This window comes from Dendronephthya gigantea, unplaced genomic scaffold (assembly GCF_004324835.1).
Source record: "Dendronephthya gigantea isolate DGI-Jeju-01 unplaced genomic scaffold, DenGig_1.0 000077F, whole genome shotgun sequence".
In the NCBI taxonomy this organism is placed as follows: domain Eukaryota; kingdom Metazoa; phylum Cnidaria; class Anthozoa; order Malacalcyonacea; family Nephtheidae; genus Dendronephthya; species Dendronephthya gigantea.
In genome coordinates this window covers 863,928-887,572 of record NW_021163087.1, presented here as the reverse complement: position 1 = coordinate 887,572, position 23,645 = coordinate 863,928, and the positions used below count along the sequence as shown (strand labels likewise).

Sequence of the window (23,645 nt, the reverse complement as noted above, 5' to 3'; positions counted from 1 at the left end):
ATAGCCGGTGATTTTTACGAAAGATTACGAAAGTGATTGGCAATAAAAGTGGGCATCAGACTTTAAATGGAAATTTTAACCCATTAAGTAATTATCTTTGAAAATACTTAACGTTGATTTTTAGAATCTAACCCTAAACGCTATCTCTGGATCTTTCGTAAGAACGCATCAAGCGATTGTGGTTACGATAATGCAATATTAATCATTGCTTAATTGCCCAACCAGAAAACTCGGTTTGACAACAAAACCCAACTGAGATACTTGTATATGAATGCATACAGACGATTGGTCCGTGTATTTGATGTTTCACCGCTTTTCATCCCGAGCGGGCAAGTGAGGAAGACTCTTCGTAGCAGTTCGAATCGTTTGTAGTGTTTTAAATCGATAATTTTGAAAACGTCACTTTCGAAAATATTCAAAAATTTCCTTGAGGTTAGCAGGTAACGTCGCGTGATTGCGATAATATTTTACCAAAAACTAGAAAAACATTCGCTTGCGGAATAATGATGATATCAACAATAAACGCTTCTCGAGGTACCGGCAATGACTCTGTCATAGGACACTTACTAAACAATACGTTATCAGCACACGGAGCGCTTATGGAGGCTTCTCGTACGAAATCATATCAGGCAACTGGGAAATCTATTGTGATCAATATCAGTGGAAAGCGCTTCGAAACATTTGAAGAGACTCTGGAACTGTTTCCGAATACGCTTCTCGGATGCGCAACGACAAGAGCCGAATTCTTCAACTCAGACACAGGGGAATATTTTTTCGATCGACACCGAGGTTCATTCGGAGCGATTCTTTATTTCTACCAAAGCAATGGCTCGTTAATCAGGCCTGAATCTGTCCCTGTTCATGTGTTTTACAAAGAATGCGTTTTCTTCAAACTTCCGGAGGAAATTGTGGATGAATTCCAGATCGAGAGCGGTGTTCTGGACGAGGAGGAAGAGCGACCGATGCCAAGTAATCCGATTCGTAAAGTGATTTGGGAAACAATGGAGTACCCTGACACATCTAAACTTGCTAAAATCCTCGCCATTCTCTCAGTCATCATTATCTCTGCTTCCCTGGTTATCTTCTGCTTGGAAACAATGCCCGTGTTCAATCCCAAACCTCCCGATTGCCCAGGAAATATAACATCGTGCCCAGAGAAAGATAACTTTGTGAATCCGTATGAGGAGGTCTGGTTTGTGATTAACAGTGCAATCATTGGCTGGTTTACTGCTGAATTTGTCATTCGTCTATTAACGTGTCCGAATATTGCTACATTTTTGGTAGCTCCACTGAATGTGATTGATATGCTGAGTATTCTGCCGTACTATGTCACTCTTGCACTTCAAGGTATAATACATTTTATCGTAAACAACAATCGGCTACTTTAAGATGTCCAGTAGAGTAGAAAAGCAGATTTAAGAGAACATGCACGTATGATAGTTTTGAGAGATTTTTCCAATTCCTCTGAATCAAAAACATGTTACAATTGTCTCTATATTGGTAATGCGCGGAGTGTTTTAAAACTCCAGCAGGACAAAATAACGGTAAAAAACTTATTTTCAAAACGACTTAAGAAAGGCAAGATCGTATCGCAAGGAAGGCTGGTCAATCTCGTTGTTTTAAGGAAACTATTAGGACTATAATGACTATCAAAACAAACTATTTGATTCTACGTCATGTGACGATAGGCTTAAATGTTAGACTAGGCGTTAATCAAAAGTCCAGCTACTGATGTGTAAGTCAAATTCATGAGAAACAATCGACAAATAGCTGCTATAATTTACGTTATTTCTCTTTATTGACTGGACCTAATTCTCAGCTTATCGTCATCGCAATTCCTCGCGAGGAATCCAAATATTTCCAAATATTGATGGCTTGATACATCTTAAGAAGCCTTATTTTATTCTTAGAAATGTTTTCAGGTAGCTTGTTAATTATCAGCCTTTATTAGTCTATGATTAGCTAATCTGGTCTAATAAATGTTTTATTATTTTTGTTCAAGATGTTGGCGGCAGTATTGCTGTCCTTCGCGTGGTTCGTGTCGTTCGCGTGTTTCGTGTTTTTAAGCTATCACGGCATTCAAGAGGACTTCAGATCCTGGGAAACACGTTACGTTCTTCATTCAGTGAGCTTGTCATGTTGGGATTTTTCCTCTTTATTGGTGTTATGATATTTGGTAGCTGTATTTACTATGCTGAATTGGGCGAAGGTAAATAATTTTTTTACTTTATGTTACTTAAAGGCTCGTTGAGTTGACAAATAAAATTATATTAGTGTTGAAGTGAACACTTTCAATAAAATAACTATATGTGGGTTACCATAAAACTTCATGTAAAAACCACATTGGGGAGAGTTTACTGAGCTCGAGACGGTTACTTAGTTGGCTAAAACGGCTGTTAATCTGTCTTTACAATATACTGTAAAAAAGCCGGATAATCACGGTATTTCTCAAACATGAAACATTAGGCGTGAAGTCACATAATTAGCGAATAAAGAATTCCAATCCTTCAAATGCCGTGTGGATTTTTATGGAGCACATTTTATCTTAAATACAATTTAATATATGCATGTATACGCATGTCGTCCACTAAAAACACTTTTCCCAGCTTTGCAGATACAAAAATACTTTTTGGTCTAAAACTTAAATTATCATTTGGAATCAAATTCGCTCCATATGTTAATTATTAATATTTAAGACGCAAAAACATGCGTGACAGCGTCTGAAAAACCTACGGTATAATTATGCATGTTGTAATTTCTGTATATCAATTGCTTGTGGAATTTAGACGCTTTAGACACAGTATTTTCTAAGTATATTGCATGAGCATGTGTAACTTTTAACACTTATTACGAAATTTTCGAGAATGTTCAAAATTGCTTATTCATGACTCGGCCACAACTTTTTCGCTTGGAATAGGCCGGAACGTTTTCGCTTTGAATATACTAAAAAGTATCCTATTTTCAAAACAATTGCGAAATAATCTGAAAAAAACAGGGCTGCATGGGCTGCATTATGTCGCTTTAAAACAATTCCAATTTAGTCAGACTGTATGAAAATTTATTTATTTGTTGATGCTGTGATGTATTAAACGCGGGTGTTACTATTGGTTGCAACAACCGCGGGCAAGCAGAAAAGTCTTAACCGCGGTCGAGTTCAACAACCCGCAAAATCTGTTTTCTAGTCTATTGTCAGGCTGAGTAAGTCATGAGATCAGATAATTTCTCATCACTGAGTTTAAGCCGATTTTTAAGGCTATAGTAGACTGACTGAGAAACCAGAACAAACTTGACCGCCATTGTGAATAGACCTTGTTTCTGTTGTGGAAAGTGCCTTGCGACGTAGTTCGACAAATGTCAGCTGGCAAACTCATATACTAAAGTATATTTTCTTTCGTTTTTGTCCCCAGACTCTGGATTCGATAGTATTCCTCATTCGTTTTGGTGGGCAATTGTTACCATGACAACAGTAGGTTATGGCGATGTGTATCCAACAACTTTCTTTGGAAAAATAACTGGTGGATTTTGTGTGATTGCTGGTAAGAATGGTTAAAACTTGAAATTATTAATGGAACGACCAATTGAGAATCAGAGCACTTTTGAGTGATTAAGTATTTAAGCACTTTAGCTTGTAGATGCACTACGTAATAGACCCGGGTTAACGGACCAAAAGCTTTGCAGTATTAAATACTTACGTGGTGTACCTACTAACCTACAAGCAAAATTACTTATTGATGTCACCATGCAAACATTTTTTAATTAAGTATTTGTTTTCCGCTAATTTGAGGGAGTGTTCTCAAAAAATTTAGTTTGAGTATTTGTTTTCAAAAACGTTTTCCTGCCCACCATATTATTTAGGTCTTTAATTAGGCAGAATATGTACTGATGTACAATTATGGGAGCTCTGAAGGTCCTTTTTGAGGGTAAATATTAGCAAAATGATCCGCCCGTTTAGAAGAATATATTGATATTCTCTCAACAAAGGCACCTCGAATGGATTCGTCAGTATGTGTCCCCTATTTCCAGATGAGGTCCTTTTTTGTACCTGCACTTTCCTAACTCACACCGATCAAAAGTTTAACGTTTCAACGAAATTTTATACTTAATCGAAAATTGTACACATTGCGCGATATTTGCCTGCAAGAATTTTGCGCCAATGTATCAAGATAGTGTGGGAAAAAACTTTGTTGACAAATTTCCGAAAAATTTCTCCCGTTCAAATTATGACGCGGAGTTCGGCTGCTTATATTGACACTGAAAATATATTTATTCTATTCCAGGTGTCCTAAGTATAGCTCTTCCAGTTCCTGTGGTGGTGTCAAACTTCGAGCAATTCTACCAGAAGGAATTGAATCGCAGACGGCAGGAGAAGGATAAACGTGATGAAGAGAAAAAGAAAGAGAAGGAAAGAAAGCGATTACAACAACTTGGTTTACTGGAAGCTTCGGAAGAGGATGAAACATCAGGAATGTTGGGCAATGGTGAGAGAAGACCAGCCAATCCAACTAACGTTTAACTAGCATGAATATAATTTTTGATATTTCAAACAAATTTATCAGCAGGTGCTAACATGAAGTAATGGTACTCATTTGTTATCGTAAGTAATATTTCACTCTTACCGTCAGTCATGGAGGAAATATTTAGATTGAAAAAACAGTAACTCCACAACTAAGCAAGAAATTGAGTCTTCGTGCACGTCTAAGAAAAAGGGAGCCTCACTTTGATTTTCTTTCACATTCCACTTGTTTTTTAAGCACTGGGCTAAAATACCTAAATTACTATTCGTATATGCGTCTTGATCATGAAATGCAATCTATATGAAAAAAATATTCAACGCTAGTTTGAAACAAATGTAATTCTAAATTATTGTTGCCATTTATTTCGTTCTACACTCCTCTCACAACGGTAGTGGCTGGTTGAGATGAAATACAACCGAATAAGACAAAAAGTTTTTCAGAAACGATATCTGCCTGATATTGTTTCACGTACTAAACAACAGCCAAATGGGAGCTAGGCTTTAAGACGACAAAAGGTTTCTCGATACGAGCATCCAGAATTGACATTTAAATAATTGTGAATATTTGTAATTTATATCAATTTGGTACTTTAATTACCATTAGTTGCTCTATTGGAGAGGAATATTGCAATTTCTGTTGTAAATTTAATTCATTCTGCCTTAGCATGATTTTTTGTCATAGTTTTATGATGATGTAATGTAGTAAATTATACAAGCTACTGCTTGCTGTTCGTGATATTATTATTATCCCATTCCATATTTAATATATTGTCTATAGACTGTAGCTATATTGTAAATACAATAGCGGTTTAATTCATGTAATTATATATAATTATACTATAATTTATAATATTTATCGTCGCTGTTCATATTAAAAACATTCATATAAAGTTTTTTGACAGGATATTAATATCATACTTAAGTATCCTACAATCGACATTATACAGGCAAAACTTCTGCCGGTTAGACAAAGACATGGAATCTCAAAGCTCTCGCTTTACGATAATGGAACTGGTTTATCTAAACACACTTCGATAATTTATCGGGGATCATCCTCGAGACAGCTCACAGCGGCTTCTGCGCATCAGTTCTGCTCATAACATTGGGGACCCTATGATTAATGATTTAGAAATGACCCAAATTTTGCATGTTTTGAATTTCTTTCAACGTAAACTCCGTCTAACTTGATCATAGTTTTATTGCCTGAGAATACTTAACTTGAAAGGAAGAGATTCTTTGGTATTTAGTTAAAAAGATTGGGGCAACCCTTTCCCCCTCCCCACGATTCCGCAGTCGCTGACAAAAGTATTTATGCAAAAATAAACAAGAAATCAAACTGATTAGAATTATTTAATTGCTTACTCAGGAAAAAAACTTAACACAAACGTACACGAAATTACAAGATGTATATAATATAACAAAAATGAAATGTCTTCAGTGGACAGTTGTCTTCAAAGTAATCTGTTCTTCAGGTTTTTCTCTCAACTGTTTTCAAACACAAAGAAAAAGAACTAAACCTTTGACACGAGTCATAAAGCATGCAGGGATAAAAAATACATTGGCTTGAATTAACACCAACACTTCCAAACTAAGGTTTTATTCATTGAGCAAGATGACGACATAGTAAAATGACAACATCGTCACATGACATAATACTGTAGATTATAGTGCTAGTCTTTTTTGAAATCCCATGCTTGAACTGGATAATTTGATAATTTGAGCTCACTAGCAGTGAAACGTTTAGTCAATAAAATTTATTTAGAAGCACGGGAATAAACTTGGCGAACTTTCAGCAGCTTTGCCCATGGTCACCCTATAAACATTTTAGCACCCCCCCCCCGCGCACTCGCTCAGCCGAAGATCTATATAAAAAAACTGTAGTCGCCTATTTTAAAGCGCCTGGTACGAGGCTGCATTTTAGCTGCACTTTTTACCATCCAAAGTGTCCTTGGAAGCTTGCGCCCTCCAAATACGAGATGGTTTATACATTATTACACTGAGTGATGCTTAGTTTGTAGTTTTTCTTAACTTGTTAAGTATTATGGTGTTTTTTTACTGTACGAAATATCATGACGTCACTAACCTGGCACACACTTTCCTTTACCCTGAGATAACCAATCCGGAAGATCCGATTCCGTTTCGCACTTTAAATCTTTGTCACATCTTCCAAGTGTGTCCCATAGTCCACCACATTCCTCTCCCTCAAGCTTGGCGCACACTTTACAACACCCACACAGTCCCAATGTAAATCCTCCTCTGCAGTTCAGTTTGTTCACAGGAGTACATGATACTCCTTCACAACTGCAACTAAGAGATTGCGTGGTCGAAAAAGTGGCCAAAAGCACAATAAAAACTACGAAGATTGTCTTCATTCTCTGTTCAGTTGTTCTATAAACAAAAATTGATTTGACGATGCTTTTATGCAGTCCTCATGCAGTTAAACGTTTGTTTCTATTTCATGGCTTATAAATTAACTTCCGTAAATTTTATAATCAATCCTCCGGAATCCGTTGTAGCGTGTCAAAAGCCCTTATAGCTGATTTGGAAGTTTATGGATATATTATAATAGTTATTTATAATATTTAAAGAACCTAGCCAGGACATACATTGATAACAAATGTATCTTTGATGTGTTCTCCTTAAATAGAAATTCACTCTACTTTACTTTATTTTGTCTAATTCATTAGTACATGCAAAGGGTTGCTCGTCAAATCGTTTTGGTTTTAACCAGTAAACTTACAGTTTTGGCTTTAACTTGTAGGCTTATGGAACAATTTCTCAATTACAAGATCAGTTGTAGCTGCACTGTGACAGATCACCCAAGATATTATGATACTATTTGCTCTACGGAACAAATTTTATAATCTAAAGACATTTTCATTACAGGAAGGTGTACAGCATGATTGCAGGCCCTTATTCCCACGAAAATAGATCAAAACATAGAATAGTTATTGACTATGGTTTCAGCTCGGGTCCTGAATACATTGTCTCATTGATGTTTCTGGTTCTTTTTGATAAATAACATGCAAACAGTGTCTGTGTTTGCTTAATTAACTTTCAATTTTCTGGGAACAAAGCGGTTGATATATTTCGTTATTGTAGTGAAGATCAAGCAGTAGGTGGCAGAATATGAAATGTATGATATTTGGGTATAATTTAACATATTTAGTGAAACGTTAACAGAGTTTGTACTGTGTTTAGAAATTCTATTTTTCATGTTTCGTAGGGTAATGAAATGGTACAATGTTTCTAAATTATTTACCTCGTACTTGCATGATCTTGATAGCATAGTAAATGTAAGTTCATTAATGTTACAGCATACAAAATTTCTTTCTCCTAATGGACAATGTGATGTAATGATAAAGTCATATGTATGATATTGACGCTAACAAAAGCAATATTCATAACATTTCTGAGCCAACTAGGTCCATGACTGATGATTCCAAAACATCAATGAATAGCATAAATAACATCAAGCAATAAATAACAAAATATCGAGTTGTATTTCAGTTCCAAACTATTATCACAAGGCGGCGAGAGTTTTGATATTCCATGCATCCATGCACACGCATTCGTGTACAAGTGGTCAGACTGGCAGATATGAACTTCGCAATACCAGTGTGGGAGCATATTTGGTTTCGTCAAGTAAGAGAGGCCAGTAGTCACTCACGACAGTAGGCACGTGTTTGTTTAAGACATTAAATACTTGACATTTCAATACTAAATACTTTACACTAAATTATTTACTTCCTGACACTGATCTACTTCAGTTAGGTATGAAAATGGAATGCGACCTGGAATCCCGTGGCAGAAATGGTTAATTGAATGTTTATTGTCTCTTTCTCAGCTCGGTCTATTGTGTCTCATCAAATTAGCAGATAAAACGAACACTGCGGTAAGGTAACATATTCCGACACTACAAGGCTGCTATCCCTGGCCTGGCCCAAAAACATCATAACATCTAGTAGTGTAGTATCACAACCGTTTTTCGTTCCTTGGTGGGAAGCGCGGGAGGTGCACATGGTAATTTGAAATCTAAGGTTCCTGAATTTCCTCTCTGGAAATTTAAAAGTTCATTCCACTATGATTTCTCAAACCAACGTATAGCGTATTACCATGCATATTATCCCTTAAATTCGGAGTTTCACCCAATTCTACTCTTAAAGCCTTTCAATCAAAAATAGGAGAATTAAGCCCGTGCATTAGCGATAAAGGGCTAAAATCGCCTGAATATCTCTTGGTCTCTTAATTTTTTCACATGATACAGAAACCATGTATATAGTGTTATATACATTCCAATATCCTATGATATTGTATTATCTGTTAATTCTGTTTCATTAGTTTGCACATAAAATATGAATGCTGGTAAATTATTCATAATGACTTGACAATGAAATAGCTAGAGTCGAAATATCGCAGTAAACTTGTTTTCATCATGCATTTTTTAAAACTCAAATCTTGTTCCACGGAGTAGAATTACGTCATTTCTACGATTTAAGTTAATGTCTGTGTCTGATAGTTACGTCTTTCCAGCAGCATTTTCTTCAATGCTTTAAAATACATGCAAAATTTTAATTTATTAGGCCGAAATATAGCAGGTGGTACGGTGGCTATGGTTACGTGCATGTTCCCATTTACACACAGTGGATAATAACAAGTATCAACGATATTTTGTGTGTTTATCTTCTGTTTACAAAACGATAAACTAGATGAAGCTGGTAGATCATTTTGCGCTCTATACAGCTAATTTTTAAAGGCTTGGAGGTCATATACAAGTTATAAGTACTTGGTGTAGTTGGAGCAATATGTCATTGTGCGTAACACGAATGAACAAGAATATTAATGCGATATTACAAAGAGATCATTTGGATTGCAAACAAAAATGTTTGACTGGATATTTAGCTCGAAACAACTCTCTTTTTCAGGAAAAACTTCCGCCACTGAAAAGTTTCTGTTGTTGTAGACATTTGAAGCACGAGAAGAGATGCGACGAAAAAATATCGGAGAAATCGTCCAAAAAATACAAAGCATTTGGATCTTACAGCAAAGGAAGTCAAAAGACGAAACCCGATTCATCAAAAAATATTATGAGCGAGGTTGACGCGGACAAGGACACTTATTACAGCAGTCGGTTTAAGGTTTGCAATGAAGATCACACCAAGCAAAAAATCCTTGGTTCAATGTCAGGAGGAAATTCAAATAAGAACAGGGTAGTACCCAATATAACATTAACAACATCCAATACGGAAAATAAAATTTCTGATATTATTAAGAATGGTGACACAATACTAGCTCAATTTACAAATTCTTTACCGCTTTCGTCAGCAAAGAAAGAAGAGCGATTCAGTGGAAGTTTGAGCGTCCTGGAAGATTACCAGCTTAATTACGTCAGTCAAAGTCCACGAACTCTTGTGTGCAACTCTAGGGAGAACAGAAATGACCAGTTGACAGAGCAGCCTCTCCGTGTAGATACAAGATATACACAGTTGGACAATCATATGAAATGTGAGAATGTCAAAATTCAATCTCTCCTAGATTTTAACATGGTGCATTTCAGGAAGATTTGAGATGCCCTGACGGCAGAATGACTGAGACTTGTTTTAGAGTAATTGACGCAAAATAAAGTCAAAATGATGTAAATTAGGCCTATGAGTTGGTCTTGCATGTTATTCGCCATTTTTTATATACTACTATCATTTATTTATTTGCACTGACGATGACATAGTTATTTGTTCCTTATAGGGAGTAATTTTTCTTAGATATGATGTAGACTATAGTCGTATATCCATGGAATACATTTCTTTACCTTGACATCTTCTGTATGTAGATCACGCCACTTCGAGATTCATTAGTAAACACTATATAACGTATATCCGGGACAGTGAGAACGCCCTTAAGAAGCAAAGATGACAGATAATGCTGCTTTACTTGCGGGTTCCGAGTTGTTCTCAGCGTTCTTGGTTTGTTCTTAATATGCAATCCTTTAATTTCTAAACGCAATTTGAACCTTTAAATATTAAATTCGCATGTAAAAGGATATTGTATTGACACTTTAATTGATTGTATCAAACTTGGCTTGGAATGACATGATTTTAATTAAAGAGGAGGAATACCCAATTATTTGTTTCAATGTCGCTAACACTCCTTTCCTAATGTGCCGACCGACCTCACTACTTGGTACCTGCAATGAGCATGGTCACCGAATAATTTTAAAAACTTTCTGTTATTACACTACTCACACACCCACACACCGCAGTTCCGGATGCGCAACTTAAAACTTTCATAAAATTCTTCGAAGATAATATCAACCTAGTTACCTAGATATCTTTCGTGACTTTTAGTCGAGAAAATTATCTGCGAATGAAGCTGTTAGCAGCTTGGAGTATGTTGAAATGCACCAACAAATATTCCCATGCATCTGAGAAGAAAATCAATCATTATATATCATCCAAATATTAAATATTCTTCTCTCGCTTCTCTCATTCTCCATTTTTGTTATGCGAAAGTTTATTACGGCTTTGCAATCATCGATCAACTATCATCTCGAAGAATCTTAAGCTCATAATTGCATAGTTCGATAAGAGGTACTTTACGAAATGAAAGATGACAAGGCACTTTTGAAACGCATGTAACGGCGTTAACGCATCACGCATGCATTTAAAAGCATTTTTGCAGAAATCGAAGGGTAAGACCACGCGTTATACTCCAGAATCGAAAGTCTCGAATCACGAAGTTGGTAAATGTGACAAGAGGAATTGACAAACACTGCAGACTGGAATTTTTTCAAAACCTGCTCAAAGCAAATGCAAATGAACATTGCCAAATTAAGTCAGCGGGTGGTAGAACACCTGTCAAATAATTGCACATGACTTTCAAATTCATCTTGTATCCTTAAAGAAAGACGTTTATACTGCTTTACTATCGTCTTTATTTGACAAAATTCATCATGGAATTCTTATAAAGACATTCACACACACGAGATCTTGCTACTCCTACTCCACGCCCCCCCTCATCCTTCTTCTAAAGACCAGAGCGAAATATTCCATAAACATGAAAACGTCTTACAGATTGTAAGGAATAAACTCCATGCACAGTTCATCAAAAGATTGGGGAGTTAGTTCAATAACGGTAAGTTCATTAATCACTCTTACTGTACGTGCCATTATATTAACAAGTGTGAGGGAAATGTATGATTGCATATTTCCTGCTCTAGTAGTCTAGCACCTTAGCGTGACTATATGATAAGCATTTGCCGAAATTGTCGCGTAAAGCATTAACAACTATGTTGATTCATAGTTAGTTAGGCTAGTTTCTCTCACCAGCGGGTATAACCCCCGGGGGAGAAGCCAAGGTGGGGGCCTGCATGACAGGCAATATGGAATTTTGCCATAAAGAAGGGAATATCAGAGTGTAATAAAGGAATCGTCCTCTACTCATCTTGTGATGTTTCGAAGAGGCTGAAATAAAATATTTTTTTAAAAAGAATTAATAATGGCAAGCGACGAGCAGATAACTGAATTTTTGCCCATTGAGAATCACATCGAAACACAGGAGAATCATGTCGAAACAAGAAACAACAGATCTTCAGAAGATGATGTGGAATATTTTAAATCAAGCAACGTTATTCGTCTATGTGCGGTCATTGTAGCGAGACCGAAATTTGCATTTGGTAAGTTACAACTTTGTATTTACTTCCATATGATAACAAGTATCATGTTTCCCGAGCACGACTCTTCATCTAATCATATACGTGGTTTAAAAATTTATCAATAAAGTTTTTACTCTGGGAAGAAGGTCGGATTGTGGAGTTACAATATAACAAAGCGTTGTTTGAATGGGGCTTTCAATGGTTAATACTTAATATCATAATAAAAAGCATGGCACATTTTGAGCTACAGTCGTTTGAAAAAAATATGTGTTATCTTACACATACTATAAAGTACTTAACTTATTTTGATATACGACTCTAGCACACAGTATTATTTTGATTTCGCCTGAAAACAGTTGGCGCAATGATATACGTAATAAGTGATATTTGTCAGGTAATTCTGTTATGGGCTTTCTTTATCAAAGTTTATACATGGCAGTCTAATCACAGAAATGATGGCAAGTTTACTGTCACGATTACTGTCACAATTTTGCCACAGATTATGTATATAGATAATGTATATAGACATGCTAGGATATACCCTGATATATTTATTCTCATACCATTGCATAAGATTGTGACAAGGGTTTTCATCACTTGTTCAAAATCACTTGGTTTAATATATTTAATGAAAAGTGTTCCCAAGCAATGGCATGATAATTTAACTACATAATTTGAGTTGTTTAATTAAAGCTAGCTCTCATTTGTAAATTGTAAAAAGCAATCATTTTCAATGTTCAGAAGAATTGTCAATAAACAAATCTGAGTTTATATTTATTACCCTGTGACCATATTGTCATATTTATAAGTGGAGAACAGTAGGCTATATGGTGAAACACCAACTATTGTTTTGCTGTTATGCTGTTGTTTAAAACCATGTGTAAAATGGCTGATTATATCTGGTCTAAGGCACTGACTGATTATAATTCAATAAATAATTTAGCTTGTAGGTACACCACATAAGTATTATTACGGCCTTCATCAGTGCAATAAAAGGCCTGGGTTAACGGACCGAAAGCTTTGCAATATTAAATACTTACGTGGTGTACCTACAAGCTAAATTACTTATCGACTGTCACCATGCAAACATGCAAGAATATGATTATAATTCGTTCGAAATCTGACTCCAAATTTTACTTTACTGACTTGCCTAATTTAAGTAGCACATCCTCATGTAGTAAGATTGTATTATTCTATAGGGCATGAAATAAAATTTTCATATGATTAGATTGAGAATTAGGCTGACTTCCTTTTTTCATAATGACTTGGAAAGATAAAGTTGAAAAAATGTGTTTCTTAACATCTATAGTACCTGTATAACAAACATTGTACAACTAGTGAATTTACACCTCTTGAGCACCACAGATAGTTTACTAAGCTTCTTTGTAAGAAACTAAGTACTCCATGCAGCATTGTAGTTTTCAGCTTTGTTTTACCTCACAGCAGTGTCAATAATATTTAAAGATATTTTGAGCAGTTCATTTGTTTTTACAGAGTTCATGAAATACTTTAGAGAACTTCTTGGTAACTCTGTACCAACCAATCAATTTTTGCCTTTATTATTAAGCAATGATTATATAATATATAGCCTTATCATTTGAATTAAGCCATACTAATTGGTCAATGAAGACTTTTCTTTATAAAATTCCTAAATCGCCATAAACATTTAATTTGTTACAATTCATTTTTATGATTGTTATTAGTGTTTTTCAAGTAGACCTCCCTGGAGTGCTAATTTGCTCTTATGACCTTTCTCTACCATCATAATTTGCGAACATCAATCAATGACTGTTTTACAAGAAGCAAAAAACGGTTGGCTTTAGCTTTGTGGTCTAAATTAGCAAAATGCAAAAGCATCATACAATGATATATTTCTTCTTTACTCTAATTTTTTTACATGCAATCTTCAAACTGCCTCAATTTTTAACTTAGTTGAAGTTTTGTTTTAAGATTTCAAGCTGGAATTGTTACTTTCTTAGTCGTTGCAAATATTGCTACTAATAACACCTTGGTGCCCTCACAGTTAATAGAATATACATGGTTTGGAGACCATATAATACTACAATACAACTCATTAACTATGTTGAGGTACATTTATGCAAAAAATTGTTCCTTTCTCATCACATGTCTATTGTATTTTGCACAGATAAACCAATAGCAATCTTATAATTAACATATTTTTCAAGTCAAGGTTGCATGAGGAGCTTAGCAAGACGAATGCCATTGGTAAATTTGGCTAAAATACAATAGACACGTGATGAGAAAGGAGTTTTTTGCATAAATGAGGACCATTTTTTGCATAAATGAGGACAATAACATAGTTAATGAGCTGTATTGTACTTTTATTTAGTCTCCAAACCATGTATATTCTATTAACTGTGGTGCCCTACAATAAATAGTAAAGTTTGTTCTGGGGCAGATTCATCAACCATTTTTTACTTAACACAACACAAATCTGACACAACTTTTACTAATGTGCAAATATCAATACTAACCAACCTGCATCATGAATTTCAGTTGTTCATAGTCAAATGTTAGGCCATCTTGGTGTACTTTCCTTGTGAAGTATAATTTTCTCAAGAAAATACAAAATATTTTCCAAAATCGATACCAGAGATCAGTTCACACCTTTTCTTGTTTAAAATTTTGCATTCCGCACGAAACCACGGAATTTTACGGTAAATGACGAATGTTATTCTGTTGCTGTTGGTTCAGCTGCCATGTATCATAATAAATCACAATGTACCATGTTGTTTTATATTGTACCATCTTTAATACTTGGCCTTGAAAACTCTCAAGTTCTGATCCAAACCACATAACTGGCCCAGGCAATACTTATTTTTCAAAAACTTCACGAATTTGATCTGATTGGGCTAAATTTCCTCTTACTCTCAGCATAGACCATTGGCATATATATACATATATGGCATACACACCGCACTTCTTAGCTCGAGTTAGTATTGGCTCACTGATCTATAAATAGTCCAGGAAAAAATGCAAATACGTAAATAGCGGTCATCTTGGTAGCTACTTTCAAATTCGTGATTTCACCCGATGCGGTAATCCCGGTTTATTTATATCGATGTCTTCAAACATATGTTAAACAGATTTAAGTACTAGAAACCTTGGAAGCTGACAATAACATAATCATCTCAGTTTCACTTTTGAGCCGGGTTTAAACTTGCGTTCAAAAGTTGTTCCCCGAAGAACTCTTACTCTTAGTTCTTACTTACTTTCGAGTGTTACAGTACGAGGAATCAGAGAGTGTTAGAGTACGAGGAATCAGAGAGTGTTAGAGTACGAGGAATCAGAGAGTGTTAGAGTACGAGGAATCAGAGAGTGTTAGAGTACGAGGAATCAGAGAGTGTTAGAGTAAGAGGAATCACAGGCTGGAAACACCAAGAAATATTACTGGGGGAGGTTATATCTATAACGTCGGATATATATACTTCGTGACTCTGCTATATTATTAGTGTCCATGTTTTATTGTTGTTTTTCCAGGTATCGCACTTTCGATGCACATATTGATGCTACTCCTTAGCGTGGTTCTATTCATTTCTGGATACAATATTCTGCCTGTAAATTTCGATGAACTACCGCTGGACTTGCCTGAAGACTCAACCAAGCTACGGACTGATGCATGGCTATTCGCTAGTGAAAATAAGGAAGTCACTCAATTAGGTGGAAGACAGCTCAAGAGAGGCACTAAATATCAACCAATTCAATTAGTTTATGAAGGCGATAATGTTTTTTCACGGGAGAATTTACTCACCATAAAATACTTTGAAGAGACACAATATAATCGTTCAGACTATCAAAAATCGCTGTGCTTACTATATGGAAGTGCAAATCGCACCTGTGCGAAACCTTTATCCATATTGAGATTTTTTGATGGAAGCTATGCTGGAATAAACTCAACATTTTATGATCCAAACTTTGAGAATATCGCTGGTGTAATATATGCGGCAAGAATGAACAAGAAGGCGAATGCTTACTTAAACTTTCACTTGGGAAAACATGCAAAGATTACACCAACTGAAGTATCCTCATCACACACCAGATCTTTATTGCTCACTGGCTGGCCTTTAGACGGCTACAGAAGTGACATTGATCGAAAAGATGAGCAAATCAAAGAACTTGACAAACGAATTGTTAAATTATTCATGGAGACTTTCGATAGAAAATATAAAGAAGGTGTTGGCGGAATGAAATTCTATTATTTCAACTACGCCATGTGGACAGCAGCTCTTCAGAGTCAAATTCTGAACGCAATGATGTTAGCTATGGCGAGTTTATGTTTTATCTTCCTATTTTGTTGGTTTCAAACTGGATCCTTGTGGATAACTGTCTGGGGAATATTCAGTATCTTCTCAAGTTTCAACATCACCAATCTTCTGTACAGGATCGTCTTGGACTATCAATATTTTGGAGTATTTCATGTGTTGTCAATCTTTATTATTCTCGGTATTGGATCTGATAACATTTTTGTTTTCCTGGATACATGGAAGCAGAGTGCTAGTAGCAAATATTTGAGTCTTGCACATCGATTGTCAGATGTTTATCGTAAAGCTTCTAAAACAATGTTTGTGACGTCTATTACAACAATGGTAGCGTTTCTCTCCAATGCACCATCTCCGCTGTTGTCAATATCTTCATTTGGTATTTTCTCGGCAATTCTCATCTTCGTCAACTATCTCTCAGCGATGTTGTTTCTTCCAACGGTCGTAATCTTCCAACATTTAAGACGGAAAGGTATGATTTTTACGTATATATAAGATTGCACTGTCTGGTCATCTCCTAATTGGGTACTTCAAACAATTATAACCTCTTTTTTATAATCATGTAATAATCCTATATTTTAACTGACAACAAAAAAACTTGATTGGTGAAGTTATGTTTATAGAAGACCATCTGTATCTCCTTCCCCGCACAATTTCATCCATGCTTAGGCTACCAAAGCCTATGAATCATGCATATTGGCACGGGTAACTAGTTTAGTTGTGTCCTGCCAATAAATTAAGTTGTAAACGGGGTTTATATCAAAATGTGTAACGCTTTCACATATAAAGCAATGTGAGGAAAACTGAAGACAGAGTCGATATTCACCAAGCCTGAGGTGAATAATGATTTCACGTCAAATTCTTAAAATTACCATGCAATTTCTTGATCTTTCACTTTTAAAAAATGACTCAAAAAGCACACTTAGGTCCCCGAAGTTTCAAAGCTATATTCAACAATCAATCAATCACTTCATGCAGCGACTCCACCTTCGGAGAATATTTGTTAATTTTTTTAACAATGGCTTCGGAAGTTGTTGTCCCTGATGATAAAAAAATACACTAAAAGTATTCATGATTTCGCTATATTTTCTATTAAGATTATTTCATGTCTCTTGTCTCAAGGTCGATGTTGCTGTTGTGCCCTCTACTGTTCGCATCACAATTCAATCACAGAAAATGATTTACTGGAACATTCAGGCCGTGGTGATAGAGGATCTTCGAGAAAAAAGCGAAAGACGATTTTAGATTATGTCATCAGGTTTTTCGATGGTTGGTTTTATAGAAATATTATTACGCACAAGTATGTTCGTTGGCTTGTAATTGTTGTATCAATAGTTATCATTGGAGTGTCTATTTCATTCGCCACTAAACTTGAACCCGACAATGAACAGGTAAGTATTACGTTTTTAGCTGCAAAGCATTTTCGGATATCAGTTGTCTTTGCTGTCCCTTGTTATCCTCTGATATACCCTCGATTCACAACATTAGACAAAAAGAACAGTTATGGGCTTCGCAACGATGCTTTTGTCGACATTTTTTCCCATTTTTGGCAAAAAATATCTTGTTTGGAAAGCGCTTGTAGAAGACAATTACAATTACATCATGATATATATATAATTATATATATATATATATATATATATATATATATATATACAAAATTAACAATTACACAGTAACGTAGTCAGCATGACAATCGATCACATCTGCTAATAGCCTATAGGAATCGTATAAAAATAATAGAATTTAATACATTTGTTTAGGTAAAAGTTTGGCGAAGTGACACAAACTGGGCGAAGTTTGACGTTTTGAATAATAATGCTTTCAAGAACAGTCAAGAAGATCTTGTTTTGGTTGTTAACATCATCTGGGGTTTGAAACAACAAGACAGAAGTGAATGTCATCATACTGATTTTAAATGTAAAGGAAAAACGGTTTTTGATCGAAGTTTTGACATGAATACCCCACCATGCCAGACTGAAATGTTGGTAAGTTTGGTATTACTACACTGCCTTATTAATTAATTTTAAGGTTCCTTCCTTTTATTGTCCTGATTTTTCAGAATTTTATCACGTGCTTATACATATATTTAATGTTACGCAAAACTAGGTCTCCTCAAATTGTATTTCATATTATTAACGGGTATTGTTGTATTGTATTTTTGTTTTCCTCCTGGTAAAATATTCCAGAGTGCATGTGTCTGTCCGAGAAAGCCAAAAATTAATAAAAGCATGCATTCATTGGCTTTAGACAGGCAACAAAAAAACGTAAATAGAAAGATACGTTCCAATATAACCTGGGAGCAGCATGGCAGCGTCTTCAAACAACTTAGCATCAAATGTGGTATAACAACTGCCTAAAATAAACAAAACACTTCTCGACGTTTCGACCTGAGAGCCCTCGTCAGGAGAGTTAGTATGATGTAGTCTTTCATACAAATCTCCTGACGAAGACCCTGGGTCGAAACGTCGAGATAAATGTTTTGTCTATTTTAGGCAGTTGTTATACCACATTTCATGCTAAAATAAATAGGAAGAACCTAATTATATAAGAAAAATCGTAATGCATTCTTTTCGTGGCACTAGAAATTTTGCAAAGAGTTGAAATCACCTTCGCCTGCAGAAGAAAAGTCTTTAAGGTTGAGAAGAAGTGACGTTACTGGAGAGATTGAAATCAACTGTGTCTTTGAAAGAATGAATGAATATTTAAAGGTTTGAATAATACGCTTATACATAGGTCTTTAATCTTTATATGTGTAGTTTTATGCAGTAAAATATTATTGTGAGCTGTAATATAGTGGTGCATGGGTCAATGCGAATAATCGAATTTCGTTATCGTTAAATGTGTTAAAAAAACTCTGGGGTTATGAACGTGTAAGTTGGCAACACGTTATCGCCCTTTTTATTGTTCTATCCTTTTGTTCATACTTGTACAAATCTGTCGCATAGTGAAAGAATTATCCACGCAATGGGGTTACTTCGTCAGGTCACGCGACCATGCATGGTTTCCAAATATTAATGCAAAATTTCATGTAAAATGCAAAAAATGCAAAATTGTGAAAAAGGATCTCTGCACGGTTTCAACATCAAAAGTCAGGCTAGAAATAATTTTCTCACGTTTACTTTCAACAAGACGTGATTACAGAAAGCGATTTTCTTGCGAAATGTCGTTGTTATTAAATTTAAACATCTCACATATTTTTGTATACAGAGAGTAACTGCATGTAGATAAGCCATCAGAGATGGCTCTTATGTTTAATGATCAGAATTAGTACTGAAGAGTTTTTACTTTTTTCTTTGTGCAGGAGGAAGCAAAGAAACCGAAATATCCGAATGATTCAGACTTCTCGTTTGTGATAAATTCAAATAAAATGAGGATTTTGATGGAAAACAACGAGGAACATTATAACATTTCTTTGCTGTCTGATTCATTTTATCGTTATTTTGAAGTTGGTCTTGGATATTTCATAACCGATGGCGTGTCTCCTAACTACGCTACAACTTACGATTTCAAGAAATATGAAAGTCTCTTAGGAGGTGTTCCTGATCCAAAAACGATAACCAAAATTACATCGAAAAGTAAGAAAATATTTCTCCATATAGTGTGCAGACGTTTCCTCTTCATGGGGTGTACACGCATGCGCTTTTAATTCATAGTTTAAACACCAGGCAGAGGTAAACTCAATAATATTTGGGTTTCAGCTGTAAGTTTGAAATTAAGACTTGAAAACTCTAATACTGATTTATGTTGTTTTGTCTTGTGCTTGTGTTTTTAGGTAACGCATACGGACAACGTCTTTCCTACGTCGCGATTGCTGTAAATACCACAGTCAACCCATTGTCACTAGGGTATGAAGAAGGTCTGCCCATTTATAGAGACTGGGAGAATTTTGTGACTAACAAAGTATGTACAAGTACATTTTAATTTACTTTCATTAAGATTTTAATGGGTTCAAATTCTAGGTCAATGCAAGTGCTACAAATAGTAAAATCAGATTTACTGTAACACTTTAATGAAACTTTCAAGCTATTTCAGTCTTATAATGATCTTATTACGACTTTTCATTGTTTATGTAATGTGTTTTCAGATGAAGAAATTTCCACCTTCCTGTAACAATGCATTTCAAGCCACCGTACAAAAGAACATTAACTTTTGGCATTGGTTAAAAGTTCAGGAGGTAAAAATGTTATGTCATTAAATATACCGCAAGGAATAATCCACCAACTATACACTCCCATATTACGCTGGTATTCGTGCCGAGTATGTCAAAAGTCCTGGAAACAAACATCCATTAGTGTAATCAAATAATATGGCGAATTTTTTCAACTAATGTTTTGTAATATTAGATTGCAAAACTAATCCAATATATTTTAGCAATAATTATATTACAAATGAAGACAATATGATTAGTTGATTAGGAAATTTTGATTAGGAGCCTGGCTGCGTGTTAAACCTTGATCAAAGTGAAGGCGTCTTTAGCCTTGAAGTAAAGCATCTTGCACCGCATAGCCCCTTAGTAGATCGTATATCAAGCAGTGAACTCAAATAAGACTGGAACGCTCACTCTGTCGGAAGTTTGAAGCCAAGATTGCGGACACTTAAGCCTTTCTTGTAGGTATGATTCAGGCCTCCACGCGGAAATTTCGTAAGTAAAGAATGCGGCAATTATGATTTTCCTTTGAAATTTCCGCGCCAGAGGCCTGGATATCATACCTAGACAAGGGGCTTCATGTTCCGCCATTTTGGCTTCACTCATTAATGAGGGAAAGTCGGAGAGTGAACGTTCCTGTCTTATTTGAGTTCACTGATATCAAGTTATTTTCCGCCATCTTGCATGAGGCACACAATAGTACAACATACTTGTGTCTGTCTGTCTTTGCATCAGCCGTGCAGGTGGACGGAACAAACATACCCAGAAAAAGTTTGTATAATACTGTCTGAATAAAATCCTAGGGTAGCAAATGTGACATTAGAGATTATTATTTTTTCCTTTAGATTCTGGTGCTTAATGCATTGACAGGAATCGTCATTGGAATAACTATGGCTCTTATCATCCTTGTGCTTACAACTACAAACTTCATTGTCGGTTTCCTAGCAACGTTTATTATCGCCTTAATCACGTGTACGGTGCTTGGCGTTATCAATATGATTGGTTGGAAACTCGGACCATTGGAATCATTAAATCTTACCTTAGTTGTGGGACTTGCCGTTGATTACGTCGTTCATTTGGCAGAGGGTTATATGCAATTACAACACGAAACAAGATCATACAAAGTCCGTTATGCGCTATCACATGTCGGTGTTTCTGTCTTATCCGGCGCTTGTTCAACTTTGGGTGCATCGATGTTCATGTTGGCTGCCCAGGTTCTATTTTTCGTCCAATTTGGACTATTCATATTTGCAACAATTGGTTTTTCATTTCTGTATTCTGTGTTTCTGTTTCCCACTGTGATGGCATTGATTGGACCTGAAGGTGAAACAGGTTCCATATTAGTTGTGGGAAGAAGACTAAAACAGTTTTTCTTTAAAACAAAACAGCAAGAGCAACCTAAAGAAGGTATAGTTTGCTCTTTGTGCGATGGCAAAGGGTATTTCGATAAAAACAAGTTGGAGGGACATGAATTGAAGGAAACAAGCGATTTTTAAATTTTTAAGTAATCACTCGGAGATCTCCAACCTGGTTTCTTAAAGCTTACACTCTCCCTCAATCACTTGATATTTCATTATGGCGTGTTTCCACTGGAAAGAGACCTTTCTTATATTTTTTCTCTACACGACAATCTTAATCATTATTTAAAGAAGGAATGTGTCACTTTCAACAGAAACGTCGCTTGTGTTTGAGCTTTTGAAAAACAAGTTTTAGATCTCCCGATATCTATATTTAGGATTCCATATCGCGCTTTTGAACTCTTTGAGCTTATTTACAATTATTAGATTTATCGTAGTCAATGTTTTTGATCATATTCATGAAAGTTATGTTTCGAAAACTACTTTAGTCATATCATAGCTTCCGGAATTGAAGGACGTTTTCTGCAACTACAGGGTGTATCAAAAAAAAGGTAATCCAACTTTGGTGCGCTATTGTACGTGAATTACTCATTCTATTAACGAATTTTTTTCACATTCCGAAAGGTTAGGCTTTTAACCATCGAATGACATGTTTTTGATAACAAATGGTGAAAAAATGAGCAAATAGGAGGCTGCTAAAAAGTGTTAGTCAAAATCGCATATTTTCACCTCTGAGAGTTGGGACTAAAACCATTGAAAATGAAATCTCTTTGGGATTTAAATGAAGAATTTTGCTTTTGAATAAGCGACCCGCATATTCATATTAAGTAGGAATAAATCACATTAGGAGAACATTCTAAGCAATGCGGCATAAAACCAGTGCAAGCTGTGACATGTTGTGATTAATTGTTTTTTTCTATTGTTATGCACTGCTTTAATTAGGCTCAAAGGTGAAAATATGCATTTTGACTAACACTTTTTATCAGCCTCCTATTTGCTCATTTTTTCACCATTTGGTATTAAAAAACATGTCATCCGATAGTTAAAAGCCTGATCTTTCCGAATGTGAAAAAAATTCGTTCATAGACTGAGTAGTTCACGTACAATAGCGTGTTGAAGTTGGATTACCTTTTTTTTGATACACCCTGTAGAGGGTCTCATAACGGCAGTAGCTATATTATTATTAGTTATTTTTTTCAAGAGTTCTTCGTTTCTTCCTCTTACTATTGGCAGCATATAAAAAATATGAGGCCCTGGATCAAATACTTTGATAATCAAAAAGTCTTTTAAGAAATTTCGGAACTTCGAAAATAAAAATCCAAAGTTACGAATAAACATGCAGCGGAGCGATTATCTGAAGTAGCTATATTGATAAACTGAAAATATAGACCTTGCATTCTGTTATCGAACTAAGTCTTTGAGGTACGAAGATTCGTACTGAATACGGTTGCGAAGAACATCCTAAATTGACAAAATCGGAAATTTTAGTTGCAAAATTTTATAAAATTTTCGCTCGGCTACATTGCCGTTGGTTACATTTTACACTATTTTGCACCCAAACTCTTCAATTTTACTCAATTTGCGGCTGCTTTTTGTAGCTGCTGAATTTTTATAGTTCATAATTTTGGAAACGGTATATTACTACCGTTAAAACGTATTAATTTTAAAACTGTTTAATACTTTTACCTCACGATTA

General features: G+C 35.4%; 2 protein-coding genes and 1 long non-coding RNA gene across 3 annotated transcripts; 2 read left to right on the top strand and 1 right to left on the bottom strand.

Annotated features, from left to right (window-relative positions):
• Positions 1-250: 250 nt before the first annotated feature.
• LOC114532043 (potassium voltage-gated channel subfamily A member 2-like) lies at positions 251-5,315 on the top strand. The gene is made up of 4 exons (XM_028553632.1): positions 251-1,347; positions 2,003-2,209; positions 3,408-3,536; positions 4,278-5,315. The coding sequence occupies exons 1-4, from the start codon at positions 504-506 to the stop codon at positions 4,511-4,513; spliced, it is 1,416 nt and encodes a 471-aa protein (XP_028409433.1). The 5' UTR covers positions 251-503; the 3' UTR covers positions 4,514-5,315.
• Positions 5,316-5,833: 518 nt separating this feature from the next.
• Positions 5,834-6,897, bottom strand: LOC114532080. The gene is made up of 2 exons (XR_003687922.1): positions 6,597-6,897; positions 5,834-5,998 (listed from the first exon to the last, which is right to left on the bottom strand). It is a non-coding gene; the product is annotated as an uncharacterized LOC114532080 (long non-coding RNA).
• A 4,518-nt stretch (positions 6,898-11,415) lies between these two features.
• LOC114532014 (protein dispatched homolog 3-like) lies at positions 11,416-22,616 on the top strand. The gene is made up of 10 exons (XM_028553612.1): positions 11,416-11,641; positions 11,997-12,182; positions 15,663-16,913; positions 17,564-17,832; positions 18,205-18,429; positions 19,027-19,152; positions 19,746-20,019; positions 20,217-20,344; positions 20,529-20,618; positions 21,437-22,616. Exons 2-10 carry the CDS (start codon positions 12,005-12,007, stop codon positions 22,085-22,087), a joined length of 3,192 nt encoding a protein of 1,063 aa, XP_028409413.1. The 5' UTR covers positions 11,416-11,641; positions 11,997-12,004; the 3' UTR covers positions 22,088-22,616.
• The last annotated feature ends 1,029 nt before the right edge of the window (positions 22,617-23,645 follow it).

Coding starts and splice junctions, on each gene's coding strand:
- LOC114532043 (XM_028553632.1), top strand. CDS start 504: ATGATGATATCAACAATAAACGCTTCTCGAGGTACCGGCAATGACTCT. Junction 2,210..3,407: donor CTATGCTGAATTGGGCGAAG/GTAAATAATTTT, acceptor TTTTGTCCCCAG/ACTCTGGATTCGATAGTATT. Junction 3,537..4,277: donor TGGATTTTGTGTGATTGCTG/GTAAGAATGGTT, acceptor ATTCTATTCCAG/GTGTCCTAAGTATAGCTCTT.
- LOC114532014 (XM_028553612.1), top strand. CDS start 12,005: ATGGCAAGCGACGAGCAGATAACTGAATTTTTGCCCATTGAGAATCAC. Junction 16,914..17,563: donor CCAACATTTAAGACGGAAAG/GTATGATTTTTA, acceptor TCTTGTCTCAAG/GTCGATGTTGCTGTTGTGCC. Junction 17,833..18,204: donor TTGAACCCGACAATGAACAG/GTAAGTATTACG, acceptor ACATTTGTTTAG/GTAAAAGTTTGGCGAAGTGA.